Source organism: Harpia harpyja, chromosome Z (genome assembly GCF_026419915.1).
Source record: "Harpia harpyja isolate bHarHar1 chromosome Z, bHarHar1 primary haplotype, whole genome shotgun sequence".
Taxonomy (NCBI): Eukaryota; Metazoa; Chordata; class Aves; order Accipitriformes; family Accipitridae; genus Harpia; species Harpia harpyja.
In genome coordinates this window covers 20,665,661-20,692,278 of record NC_068969.1, presented here as the reverse complement: position 1 = coordinate 20,692,278, position 26,618 = coordinate 20,665,661, and the positions used below count along the sequence as shown (strand labels likewise).

Genomic DNA, 26,618 nt, shown 5'->3' with positions numbered 1-26,618 from the left:
ATTACTAGCAGAATAAAAATTCCTTTATTTCAAGGGTCTTTCTCCCAAGATTTTCCATTTGGAAGTTAACGGTTTAGAGAACAAATGTATTCTGTACTCTTAAGTAAAGAATTTTTCTTTGGTCTTAACTATTTTGTCATGGATGGCTCACAAGGCAGAAGGGAAATGCACACACATGGAAACAGTCTATTATTAAACAATATAATTCTGGTTTTTTGAAGAAGAGAGAGACTGTCCATATGAGGGAAATAAAAGAGGGATTAGATGGAGCTGCAAGAAGAATTAACCTATATTTTGAACCTTCTTTCTCCAATTCCTGAGGAAAAGGGGGTTTAGAAAATAGGCTTTTTGCTGCTCTAGTTTCTATAAAAATCTTTAAAGTTCTGCTGCTTTTTCTTAATATGCAGACTTCGTAAGAACTTGCTAAAGAAGTGAATTGGACCATAAAGAGCGTTTTAAATGGAGCACAGACGTCTGTAGTCTAACAGACCTAGCATTTTTATAGTGCACTTCCCAAGGATTTGCATGAATTTCTACAAAGAAAAGCTGCTTACTCATTCTTAAGCAAAAAAGTTTTTTCTCTGTGACATTTGTGAAGCACAGAAGAACCAACAAGCCGTACAATGCATGGAAACGTTTACCATTCATGACATTAAACCCATATAAATCAGTCTAACTTGATGGATGGAAAAATAATTTTCTTTTACTGAAACCTTTTTAGTTTCACCAACATCCAGCAAACAACGTTTCACACTATTTAAGCAAAAATAAAGTACAAAATAATTATAACTACACACAGTAAACTCTTACGTGCAGGGATTTTCCGGCTTTCTCAACCTTTCAGTTAACTACTTCCGCCAATGTCCAGAGTTACTTCATCTATACTATTGCAAATGATGTTTGCACATGCTTGAATGCAAAACTCCTCACCTACCTTCATTGAGTGTCCTGCCTCATTCTCTACTGCAAACCTCTTTCTAGCATGGCCCTGTCCTGTTGCCCTTGCATCACCTCTCCATGTCTGCAGGGCTCCCAGGGGCTTGTGTGCATGCCTCCCTTGTGACTGCAAGTGGGAAACTGGGAATCAGTTCAAGGAACATCTTTCTTGTGTAAATAACCCAGGTGTGTAAATTCTGCTATCGCAGGAGAAGAGAAAGAACAGATACTGGGGTTTCCATAAGCATTGTATCAGAAGGAAAAGAAAATAAGAATGCGTGGTAACCAGGAGGAAATTTTGTCTATGTAAACAAGTGGCACATTTTGATATACCTGAAAGCCCCCAATTTATGTCTGCCATCAACAAAGTGGCAATTAATTAGTCTTCTCTACCCACCCAGAAAAATAAAACATGTAAATCGTTTACCTTGCTAAATAATTAAATAGCAGCTACTGATAAAACGATATTTATGTAATAGCACAACCGTGTGCTATCTTATCAAAGTATCTTCCTCATACCTCAAACTAAAATAAGACTGTCTCTTCTAGTAACAGGGTACAATTCTGTCATCTCAGTCATGGCTGCAAACTCCCATTGACTTGCATAGGAGGTCCAGCCTTGTCCTCGCAGCGTGAAGGCTGGAGGGCTCCCAGCCTCTGGACCTTGTGCCAATTTTGACCTCAGGAAGATTTGGCCTGAAATTAGCATCTAAACAGTGGCAGTTGGCTCTGGAATTGCTGGAGGATACCAAACCTCTCAGTACAATAATTGCTGAAGTAAAAGCATGCGTGTATGGTATAAACCAACACGAGAAAATCTGTCCTCACAAAAGGTATTTCACTGTGACATATATCCAGAATTAATAGAGGAAGAAGATTTCAACAGGAGGGATGCCAAATGCCTCGCACAGCTCTGACAGAGAGAAAAGCCATTATATATCCAACACCTTACATGCAGCACTGTAAAATTACATGGAAAGCCATGTCTTAACTAGGTAGCGCAAATTCTTCACAAGCCAAAATGACAGGTTTTTCTCCTGTTTTTCTTCCTTCTTTCCTTGTTGATTCGCCCATCACTGATTTGTTCTTTCTCCTCCTCTACTGGCCATGTGTACTGTAGCATCCTATATTCAATAATACATATGCATCCAACATTAGACAATACAGGTTCATAATATGTTGCATCTGGCAAGCTACTTAATAAGTAGCTACCAACACAAGAGAGATTTGAAAACAGACTCAGGAATGCACTTGGGTCTTACCAACACTACACCCAGCAAGATCCTACTGGACTTTTTACTCATTTATCTCCAAGGCAGCACTCAAACTTTTCCAGCCTTTTTCACAACTCTTAGAAGTTTGATCTTAAAGTATAGTCACATTGTATTTGTTGCTTTTACATCTCCTACCTGTCATGGGCTGTGTACTTCAGCAGTTTCACCTGATGTTTAGAGTTCAACAGTGAAGTTCATCTGCTGCTTCCGTTTTTTGGCCAGATACAGCATATTGCCTTTTTTTTTAATTTATTAATTCCTGTTTATTTTTCTCAACATTTACTTCTTGGAAATAGGAATTAGTGAAAGCCCCATGATTGAAATGAGAATTTAAGACATCATTTCCTTTTATTTATTTGGTGGGACCCTCCATTTGGATTTGTGTCATGGCGTCCCCTATTATACCTTGTTGCATCATCTCTCTTTTTCTTAATTACGAACATGTATCACATTTTACCTTAATTGACCGTGACAGCATTTTCCTTTCCATTATCAGAGTTTGGCCGTGCCAATTGAATGCCAATGGCATGCTCCGCTTCATAACATCTTGCTTTGCTATTGGACTCACCTCTGTTTCAGTCAGAGCCTGAACTAAGGCATTGCAAAGGCAAAACTCCCAGTGACTTTAGTGAGCATCAAATCAAGCTGAAGTGACTATTTTATTTTCATTCCAAGTATTAAAAGAAAACTTCTAGGAGACACTGACTTCCCAGACAGGATTACGCCATGTTTATCTATAGATTTCTTGCTGCCTTTACAATGTAGATTTTAGGTAGTGTGCTCTCTGCAGCCTACTTTTGTGCAAAAGTCTATAACATACAGTATATACTTTAAATTACTACACTATAAATTAAAATACTATAAATACTATTCTATTTCATAATCATTACATAATTTCTATTAAAAAAAATTCAAGCATCCCTTCCTTATTTACTGTATGGTCTTAATTCAGAGTATTTATCTCTGTGTCTGTTGCAGTAGCTAAGCCTGCTATCTGGCTCCACCACAAATTTCATCAAGGTCCATTCAGTTCAGTTTCACTACATACACTTCAGTTAAACTACAGCTTTCTTCATATTCAATATATTTCCAATGCAAAGAAGGTCCAAAAGCTAACCATTTCAACGTTTCAGACAAGTTAATTTATCCATCTTTTGTGCCATGAAAGATCCCATTGTCTTTGTCACATGGCATGTAAGGTTCTTAAGAAATTATGCATATTTGTAGGTTTTGGCAGTCTTCTGAAGCATTCATATGCATGGATTTCTTTTTTTTTTTTCTTGTGTTATTTCAGATGTAACTATTTATAAGGAAGAATTTTGCTGAACATAATTCAGCAGCATTAGGAATAAAGTCTATGATTATAGAGCCACTTCTTTTAACAAAGTGAAACTGTACAGATATATTTATTGGCTTTTAAACACTAGGAATAATTGTTTGTCAGTTGTGACAAATTTTCCAGATAGAAACTAAACATCTTAATATCATCTATTTGCTAAAGTTTCGGAAGGACTCAAAATCAGGCACAAGTACCAATTCTACATGGACACCAGAAATCGAGCCATTGAGATCATCCCAGTATATTTTTCTTCTCCATCAGTTTTGTGCTACTAAAAATAAAATACCAATACCTGCTACTTTTTCTAGACAAAAAAGCAGTTTAGCTCTGTTACACATAAGCAGACTTGAGAATTACTAGTTTTCATTATCCAAATATTTTAGCATTCCCATCCTCATGTCCCGTCAATGGAAAATTATATTATTGATGTGCTGGGATGGGAAATACTAAAAAACCCATAATAACAACAATACAGTGAGTTATGCTTTCATTTTACTATAATCATTGCCATCTTATCAAACCCATGATATAAAACTGTATCTACATCAAATATAAATCCCCTTTTAGAGTTATTTATTTACCATGCTCTGCGGAGTCCTAGTATTCTGAAATGCCCAAGCGGAGATTGTTGAATACAAATACCCAGTGACATGCTCAATTCTGACTTGGAGCCAGCACTACAAGATGAAAGGTTCTAGCAGAGCAGCCCTGATGCCATTACTTACAGCACTTTTAATTCCCCTGGCCCCAGGTTTTCTCCAGCCCCTCCACTGGGGCTATCCTTGTAGCCAATGAAGCAGAACCAGATGAGCGCATGCTCCTCAACAGTCTCATTCACTGGCCAGTATCTACAGTTAAGCCACTGATGAATGGGCGTTTGTGAAAACCCCCATGTATCAGTTCTGCTGCCGGAGAGGAAACTCGGTGGCGGCAGTAGGCACGCCTAAGAAATGCTGAGTCTCAACCGAAAAGCCAAATGCCAGAAAGTCACAAACCTTTTCTACGCAAGGTCCCCTTTTTAATCTTTTTAATTTAGATTAAAATTTAGCTGCCTCTTCTCCCTAATTCTAAGATCTGGTCTCACATCCTTCTGCCTGGCTATGCAGCGCTTCTCTTTTTCACTGCATTATCAGCCTGTAGAAAATGTAGTCAGGATACTACTTGGAAATAATCCCTGTGGTAACAATTTATGATACAGTCCAACTACCACCTGTTCTCTGCATGACATCAACCTGACTTTGAAGTTGTGATTATTTATAAAACAATTACATATGAAAGCACAAAGAGGATGCCAGTCCACAGATTTGCAGAAATAAAGTGTCCTAAGGAACCTAAACTAAAATGCAGGCCTGTACTAAACTGTCTGCAATCCAAGTTCATTACAATATTGGGGAATAAACTGGAAAGCTATCCTTTGCATGATTTTACCAGTCTTTAGCATAAAGATGTAGAAAGCAGCTCACATAAAAAGTTTCCTGCTCAAAAGTTATTCTGAGCACATTTCTGAAAAACACTACACTTGCTGCAATTTAGATTCTTTTCTTTTGACTGCTTGTTGGATTTAGTTGTACCAAAAAAAAAAAAAAAAAGAAATTAGGATGCACACAGTAAAATGTGCAACATTTAATTTGCAGCAAATAATAAAACTCGAACCATAATCAGCATTTCCTTTTTCTAGAGAAAACATTACACTGAACTTAATTTTACAGCTGTACAAATTGTTTTAAAGTAATCTGCTCAATTGGGTGAGTTAATGATATTTAATTTGACCAGGCCAAACTTTACATGCTATGCATTACTGTGAGCAATTGTGTTCAATACAAGTGTTTGTGTAATGTAAATGTAATGCTAACACCTTCCATTCTCAGCTGGCTTAACAAAAAAACCTGATGTCATCACCTCTCTAAGATAAACCAAAGATGACAGCATAAAGAGTGTTACGTGCACAAGGTAACTCAGCAGGAATTTAGCCTTTTCAATCTATTCTGCACTTGAGTTAACCCTCTTTATTATCACCCAGCTTTTTGCTGTGGGCAATGCGTTAAGTATGGACTAAATTCAGTTACTGCGCTGAGTAATGTTACTCCTTCAGTTGCCCCACTTACTTTAATGGGACTAAACTTGGCATAGCACAGTGTGAACTAAGTGCAATCTGATACAAATAAAGATAGCAGAGTCTGGACGTATATTTTAGACTTTTCAATCATATTCAAGAAGCTAATGTGGCAGAGTCACCACATTAGTGTACACTTGAGACATGTACAAAAATGATTAAAACAAAGTAGCAGTCACCACTAACACCTGAGGCTGGACACTATTGCATCTATGTCCAATTAAGGCAATTCATTATTTTTATGCCTTGGAAAAAATAGGCTACTCTACCATGCACTTCCATGCAGAAGGCAACAGTTTCCACTGTGCAACTCACACCTCTGCTTACATATACAGTAATGCATTTTATCAAGTGAATAGCTGACTAGGAAAAGTACAATATAAGACATCCTTCATAAAGACAATATATCAACAAAGTATGCTCCTTGACAAGAAGGACTCATGATAGGGGCCCTCACTGTCAGTGCTAGTAGCATCTTCAGATCTCAAATTGCAGTTTAGCTCTACATGTCAGCCAACACTTGCCCCAGTCCAAAGAACATGGTAACAATTAAACGATACCATGATGCTTTAGGATCGCAATTTCACTCTAGAGCTTTCAGAAACAAATTGCTCTGGGCAGCTTCTCTTCAACGGTTTCTTTTCAACTGTATTAAAATGCCAACAGTTTACAGGTTAAAAGAGGATAAAAACTTAGTGGACTTCCCAGTGGTTCCCACTATTTCTGTAATACAGTTTTTTGAATATGAGCCCATAGAGCTTTTGGATTTGCAGATGTCTCAACAAACAAGCCAAATTTCAAAAGAAATCTCGATGTTAGGCTGGAAGCAGCAGGAAGTGGGCACACATTCAGTCTTTTCACCACAGTTGCCTTTTTTTCAGTTCATTCCAAACTGTTCATTGTGTTCAGCTCCCTTAAAATTACAATCCATACAGTCAGAGACACACAGAAACATTAAAATTTCTCACGAACCAAAACTCGAAATGAGAACTGTGGGTTTGCAGCTTTATAAAAATTCTGACAAATATGACCTCATCTCTTCCACAGCCCCTGGGTAGACTTAGATACTTAGGGAAGAATTCATTAGAAACCATGTGAGGAAGGAAGCTAAGCATGAGTGAAATGCAAAGCCACAGTGGGTTGAAGTGCTCGTGCTCAAGACCTCTCTGGATCAGGAAGGACACCTCTGCTTGCCAAAGATTTGAAACCGTGTATGGAATTGAATGCCTCATTTTGGTTTTGCTGCTGTGAACAGAAGCTTCACTCCTTTGAGAGAGGAGGGATCTGTGTTCAGATTCTCTTCTCAGACCCCCACCTTCCATGGCCTGGCATGTCTGGTACTGGTAGTTCTCAGTGGGGTCTCTCAGTCATGTTTAGTAAAGGTTATGTATAAGTATTCACTCAACCAGGAGACAAAGGTAGCGAGATCTGGGGATGGGAAATGGCCAAGCTACACAGACAAAAAGTTACTTCGAAAAAAAGCCCGTGATTGTTTTTTCCTTATTATTTCTATTCACTATCCCAGTATGATGTCCATACCCATCCCTAAAATGCAGTTTTTTATTACAGTGACTGGGTGACCTATTACAGTGACTACCACCATGTTTTATCTGAAAAATTGTTTATCAGACACAAATACATGGTTTTGTAATTTCAGATCTTGTCCCAGTAGTTCTGTTGAGCAAAAACATTAAAAGATTAAAGAACAAACAAAAAAAACCTAGAAAAATTACAGGAGAATCAATAACTTGTTCTGTTTGAACAAGGGCTGAGGGATTCTAACCTGCAAGAAACAAATGAGATGCTGGTTTGTACTTTAGCTCAAAGAGTGAGCCTAGTAAAATCTAACTGTCAAAATAAAAAGGAGAGCATAGGATTTGTAAAGCTACTGTAGTGAAAGGAGAAAGTGAGAGATGCGTAACATTGCATAAAGAGTTCCTAGTGCTTGCTGCGTATACCTTTAGATGGAAGCCGAGACATAAATTAACAGCCAAAACTAACAAAGATATCCTCCACTTTGACTGTTTCTCTCGTTGCTTTGCTTGCTTTCTTCCCACAGGTCAATGGGAAGGATTTATCTAAAGCAACACACGAGCAGGCAGTAGAAGCATTCAAAACAGCCAAGGAGCCCATTGTGGTGCAGGTCCTGAGAAGAACTCCACGCACCAAGGTCTTCACTCCTTCTCACGACTCTCAGCTGGTAGATGTGGGCACACAGACAGATATCACTTTTGAACACATCATGGCTCTAAGCAAGATGGGCTCACCTACTCCACCCGTCTCTGTGCTAGACCCATACCTTCTACCTGAAGAGTAAGTAACAGTTTGTGAAGCCCTTGAAAATCCTTGCATTCCTTAATGTGACATGTTAGAAGTAGTTCACAAACTCACCTTTACTTGCTGGTGAACATGTACTTCCAGAAGTAGTCGGGATTCATACACCATGGAGCCATAACTCAAAATGTTTTCATTTTTTCTACGCATTAGTAAGCCATTACTCACATGAGTAATGCCACTGAGTCACAACATGGCCTCGTAAAAGCTCATTTTTTGCTGGCATTTGATGGATAAAGTTATTGCTTCTTGTAATACCTCTCACTGCCTCTTTGGGTTGCTTATGTTTTAACTTTATTTTTTATGGCTGCCATAAATTGTGTAATGCTAAGAGCTGCTACATTCTGTTCCAGTGTATTAATTACTTTATTATAACCCTGCAGCCATGTTACTCAAATAAATTATTTTCTAGAACTAAAATTACTTACTAGTGCTGTCATGGATGTTGTAGAATCAAATTTTAATTATTGTTAATGGTAGTTTGATGCTTTTGTACTTACAAATAAAAATGACAATTATCTCCTGGCACACACACCCCACACCCTCACACGCTGTTCAAGAGGAAAACAGCTCCCCAAGGAGCCCATGCAAATTGCCTGTCATCTTGCCATGCATCTCCACAAGGGAAAAAGCAATAGAAAGGATTCTGAACGTCTCAGTTGCTGTGCATGAGAGACCGTGATCTGGTCAATCCACAGCAATACCTGGTTTTGAGATGATCCTGTACACCGTGAGAGACAGGGCTAATGTGCACACGTCCTGGCTGCGCAGTACAGCTCTCGAAGGGGAACCCACAGACAACCTGAGCTGTGAACATTGATCGGCACACAAACGTACCCCAGCGTGCCTCTCCAGACATCCCTGTCAGTGCTCCTAGGAAATAGGGTTTAACTACAAACAGGCACTGACCCTGTACTGCTCCTAAGCGACTTTCACGGCCTGTTAACATTCACACATTCAGCCAGGAACTGGGCTTCTGTGTGCTATGTCTGTTCCTTTCATGACTCTCAGTGCTGATCACTTGAAAGATAGTTCCAGTGGATATTACTGCATGGCCACCTATTCCCAGCCTATTGAAAATTCAAGCACAGCTGCATGTTTTAGTGGAAACATTTGACAAAAGGCTATACCTTTGAGCTTGTTTGCAGTGAACAAGCAGCAGGGCTTAGAGCACAGTGGAGAGGACACACTTACTCTTAGAGCAGCTATACTGCATACCCCCAAAACACGTTTGCAAGAAGGGCTTTCAATACCTGCAATTTTCCAACTGCAAAACCAATTACATTAGGAAAATGGCAAAGATTAATGAATGATGAATCATTTAGGTTGCAACATGCCTGCATAACACCAGCTCAGTCCTATCACGTAACTTCGTATCGCCCCTTAATCGTTAGGCATAGATTCCAACTGCTAGCGTATTTGGTGGCCTTACTCCGAGTTGTAGATGTTGGTCTTAACCACATAACCTGCCTCACGCCTATCCCTACGTATACAGGCAGTTAGGTATTCAAGTATGCTGTCACCCAGCATGTGCAAGCAAACAGTCATTTTTTTTCCTAATGCTTCCTGTACCTTCTCCAAATCCCATTCAAATTAATCTAGCCTATGTATAACAACTTGGGTATCTTAGCCAATTAGCAGATGCTGTTACATAAATAGCCTCACACTTACAAAGAAACATGTATCTAGTTAACAGAGAATTAAAGGGAGTTTACTTTCATTGCAGAAAAAAAATTCTGGCATAAAAAAAAGCGATCACAAGCAATACACTGCTTACAACTTCCAAAGTACAGACAGTGAAACTGTCAGAGAGCTCGAGTTGTAAAAAGCAACATGCCAATAGCAAATGGCAATATGAAGAGTGGTGCATATTTAAATAGTATGTAAATCATTATGCACAGCCTACTGCATTCAAATCAATCAACAGAATGCTGTTGATCCAAATAGTTGGGTGGCAAATTATTTTTATAATACAAAGTATTTGTGGTGGCAAAGTAAAAATGCCAAGCAGCTAGGCAAGAATGATTTTACTTTCATGTGTGCAAATAACCTAAGCCCACAAGTAAACAATCTAGTATTCCCTCTCATCTTGAACCCTGGAAAATATCTGTCCACTCAGCTGTTACCTGGTACCCCTTCCCCTACTTTGCCGCTATTCTCTCTGTATATTTTTTCTCCAAGTCAGCTTTGCATTTGGAGAAAAATCATTAATAAATGCTAAGACTCTTCTCTCATTCATCATCAGGTGCCAAATGTTTTAGGGTCCTCTTATAATACCTGTAATTTTTGTTTAATACATTTATTGGCATAAATGGTATAGTATATGTGATTAACCACATGCAACTTCTTGGTGTGGTTTTTAGTCCATCATGTTCACGATAACTTGCTGTAAGCTTGGAATGGATTAATATGCTACCTAGAGTACTGAATGCTGTCCTAAAACATACCTTTTTTTTTCCAGCCATCCATCAGTGCATGAATACTATGACCCAAATGACTACATGGGAGGAATTCATCAAGAAATGGACCGAGATGAGTTGGAATTAGAGGTGCTTAGTCTTTAATAACTATTTCATTTACTGACAGTTTAACATGTGTATGTCACTGTCTTTATATTGTATATAAAGTGAAAAGACATTTCAAAGCAGGTGTTTGTAATAACATTGCTCATTAGTTACTTTGCAGGTTGCAAACCTTACTGATACCTTTAGAAATATATTTAACTGTGTGCCATGGGCTGATGAGCCAGATCTTCAGCTAACAAATTAACATAAATAATGAAGTCATTGATTCCATTAATTAAATTCTGTATAACCATCCTGATTTAGACTTTCTGAAAATCTGAAACACTTTGCAAGTTTGCTGAGTGGCAGGACCTGTTCCACACAGTCACAGTAAAAATGTGTGAGTTTCCCTTCAATACTCCACAGCTGAGAAACAGATGTTCTCGATCATATAATTTAGAAGTATTTTAAGTTTACAAGACCAGAATAGATTTGCCACTATACTAAGCCGTTCCTCCCCTTTCATTACTGAAAAGTTACACACGTATACATATGAAATCATAGATAATAAAAGTTGAACCAGTCATGAAGGTATGCAAGTCCATTTTCCTGCCAAATCTTTAAAAATCACTTGTGGTTTTAATACTTGTATATCCCATCAGAAGTTCATCCTAAGTTTTCTCATTCTTAATTTTAATAATCTGCTCCCAACCATTCAGCGTACAGCACAGAAATTCTGGGCCTTAGTTCTGCAGGACACTTAAGCACCGATACTGACCCACTGAAGTGTTTTTAATTGTTTGTAATAAATAGCAGTAAAGTAAAAAATACTTCTAAATATTGCCAGCAATGTCTGACCCAGCTAATCCATTCAAGATTATCAGTAAGTGAATAGTTTACTCTTAGCTTGCTTGCACTTCTATTTCTTAGATCCTGGTCCTGCTAACGCTTATTTGTCAAAGCAAGCGATGCTGACCTGTCTGTAGCTCTGTTTAGATCAGTGGTAGATTTATCAACAGCCTCAATGGGAGCAGAGTTCAGTCTTCTATGAGTACAAAGTTGTTCCCTTCTATAAAAGTGTTTGCAGGATCAAGGACTAAAACCCCATAAAAAGTTTGCAAGCTGTTCTCAGATTCTGCAGATCTGGTAGTAATTCATCTCTGTATACAAACACAAATCAAAGTCAGGATAAAATCAAAGTGCCAGTAAAACAAATGCTGTTTAGCAGACTTCAAGGCCTTACTTTTCAAAAAAGTGACTTTTTTTTTTTCCTTAAATAAAAACAAATACAATATAGATTTCAGTCTTAAGGGAAAATGTAGAACAAATTAGTATTTGCTGCCCGTGTCTTTTCAAAATCTATCTTTTAGGAAATCTAATATTGTGGATAAATTATATTGCTTCCATTAGAAGGTCAACCAGTTGAGCTGAAAACAGTTTAAACACATGCACTTCAGTAGCCAGACGTTAATATGCCTTAAACCACAACATTAATAATTTTGACATTGATATAGTACTTGATGGCAAAAGGTGATCAGCTCAGTAACATAGGGAGATGAACATTAGAAAAGTCTCTGTAGCCTAACAGTATTTCTTAAAAACCACTAAAGATGCTTGTTCAAATTGTAGAGACTATGATCAATGGTAAGGTCAAAGTGCTAACAGGGACTCAACTGGCTAGTTGCTTTTTTGTTTGCCTTTTGATAGATATGTTTTAAAAGACCACAAAGGCACTGTTTCATTGACTGCAGCAGGAATGTCTAAAGTAAGAAAGCCATCAAGTCAGCCTTCTAGGTTTCTATGTCCATAAAATGTGCTTTGAATTTCAATCAGAAGCTCCTCATCTAAACTTTTATGGTCTATAACTGACTGGTTAGTGATTTGTAACAAGTAAACAAGACAAAAACAGTGAAATACCCAAGTTCACAGCGAGCTTCTAATGTAAATATCCATAGGAAGGAATTTATGCTGGCGGTATTGCCGAGATGCCAAAATTGTGTTCTCAGTTTTCTCTCTCAACATTTATCTTAAAATTGATGACTCAGAGGTAACTGCCATATATTCCCTACTACAAAAATAAATAAATTCCATTTCTTTTCTTTTGAAGTTCACTTGCCACAAGGAAAGAGGGACTAAATCCTGAACTACTATTTTATTATAAATTAAAATTACATTCATTCTTCACAGAGGCCCAGCCAGAAGTCATTTCAGGCTCATAAAGGAAGAATAATGTCACTCCAGGATTCCCCAGCAGCATTATGCATTAATATGTTTATTCAAACAAGTCTGTCCAGCTGTCAGACACACAGCCCAAGTGAGGGCTTTCTCAGTGTGTTAATTTTCTCCCATTACAAAGGAGAACATTCTACATCAAAAAGGGGGCTTGTTCTCTCCTATTTGATTTTGTGTCTTTACCCTTTCCTATATGCAACTTGTATGCAGGTCTTGTTTTCTTTCTGAGTAGAAACTCAGAACTCAGCTGAAAGACTAGTTGAGACTAAGTAAAGCTTGGAGATTAAAAACTACATGAAATGTTCGCTGACTGCTAAGAAATCTCCCTTCTGATACTCTCACTCTATCTTAGACAAAAGTGAAGGCTTCACATCAAAAGACTGTAGAAGGACAACAGATTCATTCAAATAGCTTTTTACCCTCCCAGTGCACAGCTCCCACAGTGTTCCCGGCATGAAACCACAACATCTGTTCAGCAAAAAATTAACACTAAGCACCAAAACCCATGCTTCAAAATTTGAAATTAATACTTCACTGCTTTTAGGAAACCATAAATAAAAGCTGAGTAAACAGGGTTTCAAGCTCTCCCCTTTACTGTACTTCGCTACTTTGGTTGAAAATTTTCTTTTACTTCTCCAATAATCTATTTGCAAGGAAGGGAAGGAGGTGAGAGGTAACTATTTCAACATGGGAATCCATAGGCTCCATCACAAGCACTCTGCAATTTTTATTCCATCCTGGTTGTAAAGCATTTGAAAGCATCTTTTATGTGAATATATTTCTTCTCAATGAAAACTCCCGCTCTGTGGGGAGTCACACTGATCAGGAGCTTCTCAAGGCATTACTATGTCTCTGAACACAAAGGACTTCAGCCCTAGCAGTCCTGCGCAGGCAGTGGTCAAATATGTAAAGGTTTAAAAAGCAGTACCTTCCTTCAGCTTCACAACTGTACTTTGTAAGACAAATATTTCTATGTTCTGTGTTTGGAACAAAGCCAAAAGTGGTAAAAATATTTCAACTTGCTGTCGAGCTAATACTGAAAGGTTGTCCTCCCTTAGCTCTCTAGAGGACTTCAACCTGGCCTTAACACCTCTTACTGCATGGGAAAGCTCTTAATCATGGACCATTGGCCATCTGCTTGGCAAAGAGCCTGGGCATCCTTCAAGTTACCTTACTTAGGCATCCTAAATCTCTTTTCATCAGGGTGGAAAGCACTTTTCTTCAGCCTTCCCCAGCACCACTGGTGACTTAAGCAAGACCAGTCTTTACGGTCCATCAGAGAATTACCATCATAGAGCTGGGCTGGCACAAGAACAGATTTTTGTTTCTTCTCTAGGGCAAAGAATTTTGGAAAGAAAACCCGTTTTATAAAATTTTCTTCTCTGAAAAGTGGAGGGATGGGGTTTTTGCTTTTTACTGATATTGAAAACCACATTTATGTGACAGGACAAATGTAAAAATCACTTTCTTTAGCTTCAAGACAGCAAGAACAACAGTTTTCCTCCTGCTGTACCAGGGTCAGTTGCCAAAAGATAGTGAGAAGGCCTCACGCAGTCTAAAAGGAAATAGTTCTTTATATTTATTTCCGTGACATTCTTTTCTGGGTGAAACCTGTTAATGGAATGGCAAAAAAGTGTGCCCTGCTGGTCAGGTATGTCAGAAACCAGCACAAAAAAATATCTCACCACTTTTTACAGAGAGAGACAAAAGGACAGAGTACTTATCATGCAAGCTTTGGATAATGCTTTGTGAACATTTGAACTTTTATTACCCATCATTGTCCTCTCATTTCAGATTTCTACTGCTCATTTCTGTCTTGTTAGAGAAAGGACTTTGATTTTTATAAATTTGCAGGCAGGTCATAACTTTAAATCAGCAGTACTATAATTCAATAATCTCTTGCAAATGAAGGATCTTCTGAGCTTATAGAGGTTAATTTACTATTATCACTTACTCCTAATTCATTATTATGAGCGGTTGCAGGTATAATGTCATAGTGCATGTTCATTTCTTCTTGTCTTGCTACAAATGCCATATGGATTTCAGGAACTAGTTCTCTGAGCCCTCTTTGGCTCTATATTTGATACGGAGCCAATGATCTTTCAGACAGTTCTCTTGTGCAGACTCTATTTTGAAATAGCATACAAATGCTTCTCTTGAACATCTCTCAAAATGCCACTTTTACCTGATCTAAAGCAGCAGATTTTAATTATCTGTGTGTGTAAAAGTTATATCATATATGAAATTTTTACATTTATCATGCTAACACAGCCCCAATGTTATCACACTTTGTGGATACCACCATTGTCTGCTAACTAATTTCTGCAGATCTAGACCAGGTGTTGAATACTTCAGTGCCTCCCTTCTGCAATGTAGGTGGCCGATACATTTCATATTATTTTATACAGAGCTCCTTACAATAGTATCTGAGCCCCAGTTGAGCACTAAATATACTGTCATCTCAAGACTGTACAGTACTAATCTGAAAGAGCACGTTTAGCAGGGTCTCTGGAAGCAGTCCAGCTGCTGCTGTGCATGCAGCAGCTGCTCTCTTGCAGCAGGAGCGCAGAACACTGCAGACTCACAGGATCAGGCCCCTGGGCTGTCCAGGAGTGCAATGCTGGAGACAGAGGAGTAAGAAATGGCAAGTCCTGCGGCATTGCAAACACGTGAACTTACACCTTCGAAGTTCTCTAGGCCCATATTAATTCCTAGTGTTTAATTATTTCCTGGTACAATTAAAAAAGCTACCATAATACCTGTACTTGCAGGTGCCAATTTTCTATTTTCCCCTTTTATGTATCTGTTCATTACACAGACTTGACTCTGAATGGAAAATAAGCTTTGCTTTGAAGATTCTGGTGTTGATTCTTCAACTCCAACTGGAATCACACACTTTTATCTCTCAAATATTTCAAACCTTTATGATTATATTAAAACTTCACTGACGCAAAGACCCACAGAAAGCAGCTGTTCCTATCTTTAAGTTCACAAAATTATCATATTTGGGTAGCATCAAACCCACTTACCCTGTTCCTGGCAAGGACTAGAGGGATTGTACCCAAGAGTAAGTCTGTCAACTAATTACTCATAAAAATTCAGATTCTAAACACCTGCTCTAAAAATTTTTTCTTTGCTTTAGCTTTTAGCTGCTTTATTTGTGAGTGTTTTTAAACAATATATATCTCTTTTCCTTTTAAAATATATATTATTTACTTTACTAGATGATTTATTACCTTCCAGTATATCACAGGTGATGTCTTGGATGGTGCATTTTAAAAATAAACCCATACTTATTTTTTAATTATAATAATACCCTTTACAGTTGTACATTGTTGGAAAAACACCTATTGTTATTCAAAACACGTGTCAGGTAAGAATCAAACTAATAGTTTGCTCCCTCCTCTCCTTCCACTCCAAAAGGTGCTGGCAAGTGCTTATGGTTACATAGGGTCTAGTTAAATAATGGCCAAAGTCACCATGGTTTTTTGTTTGTTTTTACGGGGTTCTTGTTAACATGATATATATAATTTTCACAGCCAGTATGACAAACAGTAGAAAGAGCTACAGCACTGGTTTCTTGCCACTTCTTCATTGCCATATTTTCAAATCATTAAACTATACAAAAACTTTCCTGAAGACATGAAATCTTTTTGTTAAAGTATGCAGGAAATATGGGAATCATTCTAGGCCTGCATTAGGCCTGATTCACAAATTCCCTCCTCATCCCCAGTTTGCACCATGATTAAATGCAGAATAAACACATTGACTGTGGTGGCATTCCCAAGGATCAACTGAGATCAGAATCGAATCCACTTTGTCTCATCTTTTCTTCTGAAGAATTTCCATCTCCTCTCTAGAAAGCCCCCAAAGCTTTAGAAATCTGAAAAAAAACCCCACTATTAAAGCATTATGTTCAAACCTGTAAGTAACAAAAGAGGGAGAAAGAGAGCAGCAGTTCGCCATGGATACTATTGATTGAAGCCATTTAAATACCATCTGAAATGTCACTGACATTTACAGCTACGTTTCTTATAAAAAAAAAAAAGAAATTACACATGTTGACAAGTAAATAACACGAGATTGCTGATCTTGGCAGCTGTCATCTAGACATGCCAATAAATTATTCATATCACCTTGTTTTATTGTCTTGCCCCTTACAAATGGCACAGCGCAGGTCAAAACAGAGAGACGTTCAGAAATAATGAGTCGTGTTATCAGGACTTTTCCCCTGGAACGGACAGGTCCAAGCAGAAGCGCGTGGTTCAGGGTCTGCCCTTGGGCTGGGACAGCCCTTGGATCCCACACAGGCCGTGCCTTCTTTCTCAGCCTGTGTCCCTTTGCTCCCTCTGCCTGGTCCCCCTCTTTCCCTTTGCAGCAACAGGGCTCAAGCCCCACAGCTGCCTCCTCCATCCTGCCTGGCATTAGCTGCAGAGGAGCGGGACCTTTCAAAGCCTCGCTCACTGCCAAGCACTCTTCTAAGGGAAGTAAAAAACCACAACTGCAGCTGCTATTACACCTCTACCTGTGAAGAAATGTCCTTCCTCCCTATAGCAGCATCCTCAGGACTGACAGAGCAGTTGCAATAAGCTGGTTAAGTGCGTTAGGCTCCCCAGGGTCCTTAGGGTCCCGGGATGCCCCTCAGAAGCAAGAAGGCAGAGCTGAAAGATGCTACGTGGATGGTCACACTGACTGTGCACCAGCCAGGGGCATCCCACAGCTTGTGGGCATCTCCATGGGTTTTACAACCCTTTATACCAACCGGTGTCACAGAGCAGCAGCAAATGTAGGAAAAAAATAACCCAGGTGAAGTCTATGTGGAAAAACAACAGAGGAAAAACATATATTTTTAAGATGGCTTAAATGTCTCCAAGACTAACAAGACCACCAAAGAGCACTAGAATGATAAACCATGACCTGCTGAAACCAAACCCTTGCAAGATATTGAAGTGCTTATTATATTTCTATTGCCAATACCAAATGCTTTGCTGACAATATATTGATCTTCAGTCACACTTTTGAGAAATTTATTACATCATTTCATGAAAATTACACAAGTTAATGTAATAGAGTATTATATTTTTCTCTGAAAAGCCAGAAAATTTCCCTGCTTGTAAGGAAATATATCAGCTGTGGCAAATATCAAAATCATACTTTATAAGTATTTTAGCATTTGAAGTCTTACCACTACATGAAATATAGGCGATTTTTCTTCTTTAAGATCAATAAAAGGTCTGTTTTCAAAATGACTTCATATTGATTGAAGGGTCAAAAATGCCCCAAGTATTGATTGTCTGCATATAATCACATTTTGCTCAGTAAGTTAACCTCATCTACAAGTGAAAAGAGATCCACTATATCACTTAAGCAAAATATTTTCATTGTATTTGAAAAATTGCTTCCATCAGTCACCAGTGTCTCACTGACAATGTATTTTCTTTTTCTTTTTTTCTGTTCTTTGGGGTTTTTTGGTTGTTTTGTTGTTTGTTTTTTTTTTAAACTCAGGAAGTAGATTTACATAGAGTGAACAGCCAGGACAAGCTTGGCCTTACTGTGTGTTACAGAACGGATGATGAAGATGACATGGGTATTTATGTGAGTGAGGTAAGATTGAGCTGATTTCCGTAAGATACAATTTGTCTTTTAAACAGCACTGTTGGGCATTTAAGACATGCGTCTTCTGTTTGTACCATGTTCGAAAAACAGCCAGAATGCAGTAATTGGAAGAAATCTAATTATTTTTCCTCTTCTCCAAACTGAGTGAAATCCTGCATCCACTGAAGTCAAACTTTGTTATATTAACATTTAGTGTTCATTTTTCCTCTAACACAGTCTCAGCATTCAATTTCAGATGACAGTTTCAAAGTATTTTTAATATATCCCCCCTTAAATTTTTGTTCTCAATTATTCCAGAAACAATATAAATGGAAAAAAAAATCCATCCACAGACATTTTTATTTACAAAGATTTGGGGCCCATTTGCCTCTCTTTGCCACCTTTCATGAAATAAGTAGCATTTTATACATAATCTTTTTATCATACAGATCCATTTCAAATTAGTAGCAGCAGTTTGAGGAAAGAAACTTGTAACTAAACCTAAAATCTTTCATTTAAATGCATCACTTAAGACATAATCCTTCCTGTTCTGTATGCAAGAACTGGTTCTAATCAGAGCACTGTGTTGTAAAGCAAAATGTTAAATTATGAAGTAACTCAGTATCATACAAACATGATAAACCTACATTCTCTGAAGACACATCTCAGGAAGAAATGTTTGGGGTTTGACTTGATCATTTTAATTTGCATTTCACTTTGTCTGACATAAGCAAGGAAAAGTCCTGTAATTGTTAAGCGAGACGTAACAGCCACAGATATAGCAGCAATGACAGACACACTGACTTACAGTATCAGTCATATTACCAATACTGGGCTTGCTAAGGGAAGTAAATACCGAGCTCTCAAACCTCCAAAGCACTCACAGTTCTCTTATTTTGTAGATTGATCCCAACAGTATTGCTGCAAAAGACGGTCGACTCCAAGAAGGGGATCGCATTATTCAGGTACATGTGTAAATGGTTGAAAGTCTGCTAACACACTATAATCTGCTGCAATGTCTTTATTTCAGTATAAATTTTTACAAAGCATTCCCTTCAGACTGGTATTCATATGCTTCATTTTAACTTTCTGAGGATATTTCCCTTTCCTCTGCCATATCTCAGTCAGATTTTGATAGTGCTGTCCAGGTAAAGCCCTATGTTGGCCCTACCCTGCAGGCTAAGCGTTTTGTCAGCAGATTTCATCTGTTTCCAGCACATATTCTGATACACTTCCATTTTTAAGTCTTCCTTCTACCACAGAAACCCTCTATTTTGGCCCAAGTAATTATTCCCCTTTGCAGAATCCCTCCAGGCTGCCCTGTTTACTCACAGGGATGTTAGTACTTGTTCAGCAGGCTGAACACCCACTGCTGTGTGCCAGAACGAGTTGTCTTTCAAGTGCAACAATGCTTCACCATAGGGGCTTTGTTAGAAGTGGTCTATCTTCTGCACAGACACTAACATGAGTAGAAGTCCACACCCCATTCAGTCTCTGGGAGCAGCATCCACACCCTCACCTGTCCCACACAAGGATGTTCCTGTTCCTTTCCACCCACCAGACCTGATGTTATGATTCTGCTCCTGCCCAACTCTCCTTCTCCAGTTTCTGTCCTCGTAGCAAGGTTGTGCACATCACGCGCAGAGGCGTGGAACAGCTTCACGTGTCCAAACCAACACACTTGCCCAACACTTATCTGAACAACATGGCTGGAGATGAAAACAGGGACTGTGCCTGGCCTGTGCTGCGCCAGCCATGCAGTTCTGTAGAGCACCTCTCAGCAGCATTTAAGTATCCCTATGAAAGGATTTCTTTCTGTTGCTCTTTTCTTTGAAGATCAATGGCATAGAGGTACAGAACCGAGAAGAAGCTGTGGCACTTCTCACCAGTGAAGAGAGCAAGAATATCTCCTTACTTGTTGCAAGACCAGAAATTCAGGTACTGTAGCAACAATAAACACCTCTTGAGTCTTAATTAAAAGAGTTGCTGTTTTGTAGAACACAGGTCTGAAGAATTTTAACCTACCTAAAACTGTATAATACAGTTTGACTGGACAGGTATATGGTCTAAAATAATGGAATTCAGCAGTCATGGTACTTATTTTTTTTTTATATTAAAGTTCAATTTATAAGACTTTTGGTGATTTATATCTTCTGCAATGCAATTACAAACATCAGTGCAAGGTATTATGGATGGTTTCAAGCCATAGCTTTGAAGAACATACTGAACTCTAATTCCTATACCGATTGATTATTCATTCATTAAAACACCTATTATTTAGCCCTTTATACACCATCTCTTAAGTAGTTAAATACTGTCAAGAAGCATCCTCAGCTGTAATAAAAGGTTGAACCAGATCCCTTTGTAGAGCAGGGATTAGCACAACGAACATGTTGAACAAACGGCCATGAGCACTATTGTTTGATCTGTTTCTGCTCCTCCTGCTGCGAGAGCAGCCCTTGCCAATGCACCTGGAGACACAGGGTCAGGCTCGTGACTATCCTGTTAGCCCAGATGTTTCTGATCCTTCCCTTGGGGATAACTGAAGCTGGGAGTAAAAAAGTCTTACAGACCCCTAGCAAGCATTTTTCCCTCTGGCCCTTGATGCTGCCTTGCAAGTGGTGTGTTCAGGCTTTGGGCTCTGGAGTATTTTTATACATCCTAATCAAGTCGCGCACAAACCAAAACAGCCCCAACTCTTAGAATGATTTCCATGGATGAAAAGCCTGGGTTTGTTTCATATATAAAGGGCTGTTGAAGATAAAACCATGCTGCTGGAGATGGAGGCGGCTGTGGGGGGAAGTAGGACAGTCAATACCCACACTTCGCACAAGGAGATGTGTGCTTCTTCCCAGAACACAGCAGCACTGTCACAGGAAGGAATCTCCTAAGATTTCCCAATCATTTTGCACAAAGAAGGAACATAATTTATGTCAGTCTTCATTCTTTTGACAACATTTGGTTTGGGTTTTCCCTCCCTTTTCACATAGCTGGATGAAGGATGGATGGATGATGACAGAAATGATTTTCTGGATGACTTGCACATGGACATGTTAGAGGAACAGCACCACCAGGCAATGCAATTTACTGCCAGCATGCTTCAGCAGGTACTGCCGTTCTGTTGTGCAATGGTGTCAAAACTTCACGTTGCACTCAATATTCCAATACTGAGCTTGACTGAATACACTTAGTGTCTTGAATGACGATCAAGGCAAAAGGACTTTCTGTAAAGTCAAGATATGACTATCCACAAACTTTATCTTGGGAACCAAAATGTTTACTTTGCCTCTTACGACAACATGACCACAATTCTAAGAAATCCACCGTTCTGGCTGTGGTCACTGAGAGAACTACAAGCTAGGTGTATGGTAGATATAGCACACAGAGAGCTAACTTACAAAATTTCCTATTTGATATGCATGCACATAGTGAAAACAGCCTCCCTCCCAAAACCTTAAAATCCAACTGGGGAACTCAAGCAAAGTCTGAAATAAGGTCTATATATGGGGAGAAAGGCAAAGAAAAAGTTTTTACGTAGCAAAGTTTATGCAGCGCCACAGATTTGGTCCTATATTTCCCCATTGTTCTGCCATGATTAATGCAATCATACGAGTTCACGAATAGATTTTTGTCTAGAGTTTTCTAAAACTCTACATCCTCTGTGGCATCCACATTTTTTGGAGGCATATTCTCACTTTGGCACCACAGTAGAACTGGATACTTCTGTGCACCTAAGTGGGAGAAGCAGCATTTTGAAAATGTGACTTCTACCATTGTTGCTATCTAACTGAAAAGCAGACCTCAGGTTCTTCTGAAAAGGACATCCACAGCAGGCTGTGTTTTTGGTCACCATTTCTATGAGTTCTTAGTAATATTCTTTCCATACAAGTAGAAGATAAAGATGCAGAAAGGGTAACAAGTGACAGATTGAGAGATTAAGAAAACTATTAAAAAATAAACACCCTGAAACATTTCATGTCCTTGCAATAATTTTCTCTTTCTGTCTTTTCATTTTTGCTGTTAGAAGAAGCATGAGGAGGATGGAGGTACCACAGATACAGCCACTATTTTATCTAACCAGCACGAGAAGGACAGTGGCGTGGGACGCACAGACGACAGCACTCGCAACGATGAGAGCTCCGAGCAGGAAAACAACGCAGATGATCACACCACCTCCTCCAACACTTTAGGGAGCCAGAAGAAGCTGACTTACAGTCATGACACCCTAGGAAGTGGCGATATGCAGTTCAGCAACGAGTCGTTTATCTCGGCTGACTGCACAGACGTCGACTTCCTTGGCATCCCCGTAGATGAATGCGAGCGATTCCGGGAACTGCTGGAACTGAAGTGCCAGGTGAAGTCTGCCAACCCTTACAGTCTGTATTATCATAACAGCACGCTGGATATGAGCAAAAGCGACCAAGAAAGCGTTGACAGAGAGCTGGAGATGCTGAATGAGGAGCTGCGCAATATCGAGCTAGAGTGCCTGAATATTGTGAGAGCTCATAAAATGCAGCAGCTGAAAGATCAGTACCGGGAGCCCTGGATGCTACATAACAGCGGGTTCCGCAACTATAACACGAGCATTGATGTTCGCAGGCACGAGCTCTCAGACATTACGGAGCTCCCCGAGAAGTCTGACAAGGATAGCTCGAGTGCATATAACACAGGGGAAAGCTGCCGAAGCACGCCACTCACACTGGAGATTTCCCCTGACAATTCGCTGCGCAGAACTGCAGAAGGCATTAACTGTCAAGGTAATGAGGGGGCAGTGGCATATAATGTCTCCCAAAAGAATTTATTTGCTAGCTCAGAAAGTCATGAATCCAGCACTGGTAAATGCCATGCCTCTGCTAAAGATCCAGACCTTGGCAAGCAGCTGGAAAACAAGGAGAGAAAAGCCAGCGATGGAAGCAAAAGCCCTACTCATGGTCAAAAACCTTCTAGCTCCTATGTCTCCCCGTACCATCACTCTCCATATAAGCACGCTCATATTCCTGCTCACGCACAACACTATCAGAGCTACATGCAGCTGATCCAACAGAAATCAGCAGTGGAGTATGCACAGAGCCAGATGAGTCTGGTGAGTATGTGCAAAGACTTTAATTCAAGCCAGAGCGAACCGAGGATGGAGTGGAAAGTCAAGGTCAGAAGCGATGGGACCCGCTACATTACAAAAAGGCCAGTCAGGGACAGGCTGCTGAGAGAACGTGCCATAAAGATTAAGGAGGAGCGCAGTGGTATGACTACTGACGATGATGCCATAAGTGAAATGAAGATGGGCCGTTACTGGAGCAAGGAAGAACGGAAGCAGCATTTAGTGAAAGCAAAGGAGCAGAGGAGGAGGCGTGAGTTTATGATGCAGAGCAGGTTAGATTGCTTAAAGGAACAGCAAGGTGCAGAAGAAAAGAAAGAGATGAATATCATTGAACTGAGCCACAAAAAAATGATGAAGAAGAGAAATAAAAAAATATTTGACAATTGGATGACAATCCAAGAACTGCTAACCCATGGAACAAAGTCACCAGATGGCACACGGGTGTACAATTCCTTCCTGTCAGTGACTACTGTATAATCGCCATTGCTAAGTTATGTACATAAACCACTACCATTGGGGTAGAAATCAATGCCTCGTTCAATGTGGCAAGATTTTTGTATATAAGATACAGTCATCAAGTTTATAGTTCAAATACTGAACTCTACAACTGTGGGTGCCAGCATCTCCATTATAAAGTGGAGAGGAAACTTGCCCGTCTCCTTCAAAGGCAATATTAGCAGTGCTTTTTGCAATACTGATTGTACTTTTTTACTTGTTACCTTTTACATGAAGCGTTTAAATATCAGAAATGTATTAACCATACTTACACAGGTAATTTGCTTAAACTATATTCATATTAAAAGGTACCCATGCTTTAATTTAGCTAAAAAAAAAATGCAGAAAACCCACAAGAGCAACTGCACATATGTATTTTTTGTGAAACCATATTTTGTGATATTATTTTGCTGTTGTTCACTTCTACAGAGTGCTCTTTATCAATATTTAGCTCAAGGTTTAAACTCAGAATTAGAGTCATCTCTTGTAATATTTAACATTTATCAAACAGCAGTTTTTAGAGTTATGCTCAACATTTAAACATTTTTCTTTTTAAGGTTTCTGAAGAAAGTATATAGGTTTCATCTGAAAAGCCTGAAGCAAAGTACACTATACTGCAGCTTTAAAGGATTTTAAAGCATGTTTGCAAATGTTGCAACCTATTGAAAAAATGTGCACGTACAGCTAATTTGTTTATATAATACAGTTTGTGGAATTTGAAAAGCCCATGGTAGTAACTGTTTGCTTTATAGATTTGAATGTATTGAATCATAAAAGCAGTTTCATGAAATCTTCATTAGCTACAAACGTTAACAAGTAAAATGAAGTCAAATAAATTATTGTTTTATATTTCAAACTATTTTAAATTCTTTTTACTCCCTTCTGGTTTCACCACGTAGAGTATTCTTTCCTCAAGGGTAGCTCGTGTGCTGCAGAAATGCCTGGACAGCCAGCGGAATCAAACCTAACAGAATAATCTGTATCCTGACTTTGGGGGGAATTTAGATTGAGGTTTTCTTGAGGGACGGAGAGATGGAGGGAAGAGGCAAGAGAGAAGTACAAGGAATATCAAGAGTAGAATTAAGCAATGCATATCTTCAACTCACCAGGCATTTAAGATGACCTGTAAGTGAGAAAGAAATAGGACTACTACTCTCCTATTTTGCTTTGTTTTGTGGCTTCTTAGTGGTATATAAAGCCCACCTACAAACTTCAGTGTGGGTTTGCATTAAAAACAGACAATACATAAATTAAAACATATATAAATTAAAGCAAATAAATATATAAATTAGAAGAGATGGTGAAAAAGACAAAAACCAAATGTCAACAAGGTATCACACTCCTTTTCTTGTTTTCTATTTCTAATTAAGAATTCAGATATAAATTGGAATATTCTGATGGATTAAGTAACATAGACTTATGAATAGCTTCTAGATTCGCCATCCCCTCTCTCCTTTCCCTTGCCCCCACAGAAAACTTGATCCCAAACCCTTCTGAGTTTTTGTTCTGGACTCTTCTGTTGTAACTACACAGAGCAAAAGTTATAACCGTAATGATAGAAGTGAAATGTTGGAAGGGGAGAGATTAACAGCTTCTCAGTGCCTATTTTGTCTATTATCAAGAAGCAAACAACAGATTTGTTTGGGGTTTTTTTTCCACTCCCTTTGTGGACTAGCACTAAATTAGCATTGAATATATGTTTACCATATTTCCACAGTAAACTCTTTTACATACCCAAAAATGCATCTTCAGCCCATGTAAATTGTCACTGCCCCTTGAAATCTGGCACTCATGTCAATAAGCCTCTGTAAATTTATCTTCAAACAATATTTTCCTTTGGGATAAAGTACTAGTCCGACAGTAGTCTATGAAAGATTTTTCTATTGATTTTGTTAGAGCCAAGATTTCACCTGGCATACTACCAGCCATTATCATCACAAGTGGTACAGTAGGAAAAATATATGATTTTCACAACACACTGCCTTCAACATAAGACTCTTGCTATCTGTCCCAAATCTGCTTTACTCTGAGTTCATGTTCTGTTCATCCCAATTACAGGTATGGGAGCCATAGCAAACTACTGCCTCTCCTAAAGTTCAGAAGTTCAGATGCACAGGCACAGCTATGATTAGTGTGGAATCACGATCCTTAAACCAGGCATGAAAAGGCAGTTAAACCATCTTTAGTCTACATGGAAATACTAGAGTAAGATTTGATATGCTCTAATGAGGAAGAATTATCATCAAGGTGTTCCTCATAAAAATAGGCTCGTTTGGAATAACTTCACAGGTAATGGTTCCTTTAGGCATCAATTACATAAATGCTGAGCATTGTATGCACGTGTGTAACAGCAGAAACACACTGGGAATTCAAGTGTGATGTGTAGAAATTACACCAAAGCATCAACAGTATAAAATTTACATTCTTTAAGATGTTGAAATAAAATTATTGGCCAAGAATTATTCTCACCCCTCTGAGTTTTTTCCTCACTAAACATTTGTTGTTATTTTGGTCAGTTAAAAATCACCTCTCTCCTTCAGTGTTATGATTTATTAACTAGCATCAGTTCACAGAATCTGTCAGTTATCCTGGAAATCCAGGCAAAAGCTTTACAAACTGCAGATTTTCCTTTTCCTTTCTCAGTTATCTTATCGCACACCCTTTTTCATTGCCTTATCAAAATACTTAATGCGGTGTT

The 26,618-nt window shown here is 38.8% G+C and overlaps 1 protein-coding gene across 3 annotated transcripts in view; it reads left to right on the top strand.

Moving 5' to 3' along the window:
* PDZRN3 (PDZ domain containing ring finger 3) overlaps positions 1–26,382 on the top strand; it is a 150,259-nt gene extending 123,877 nt beyond the window's left edge. For all 3 annotated transcript variants that reach the window (XM_052776357.1, XM_052776358.1, XM_052776359.1), the window contains 7 exons: positions 7,722–7,975; positions 10,458–10,545; positions 18,238–18,336; positions 19,230–19,292; positions 20,164–20,265; positions 21,318–21,434; positions 22,352–26,382. In XM_052776357.1, coding sequence (XP_052632317.1) covers positions 7,722–7,975; positions 10,458–10,545; positions 18,238–18,336; positions 19,230–19,292; positions 20,164–20,265; positions 21,318–21,434; positions 22,352–23,902 — 2,274 coding nt within the window. In that variant the 3' untranslated portion in view covers positions 23,903–26,382. The remainder of the gene's footprint in view (positions 1–7,721; positions 7,976–10,457; positions 10,546–18,237; positions 18,337–19,229; positions 19,293–20,163; positions 20,266–21,317; positions 21,435–22,351) is intronic.
* The last annotated feature ends 236 nt before the right edge of the window (positions 26,383–26,618 follow it).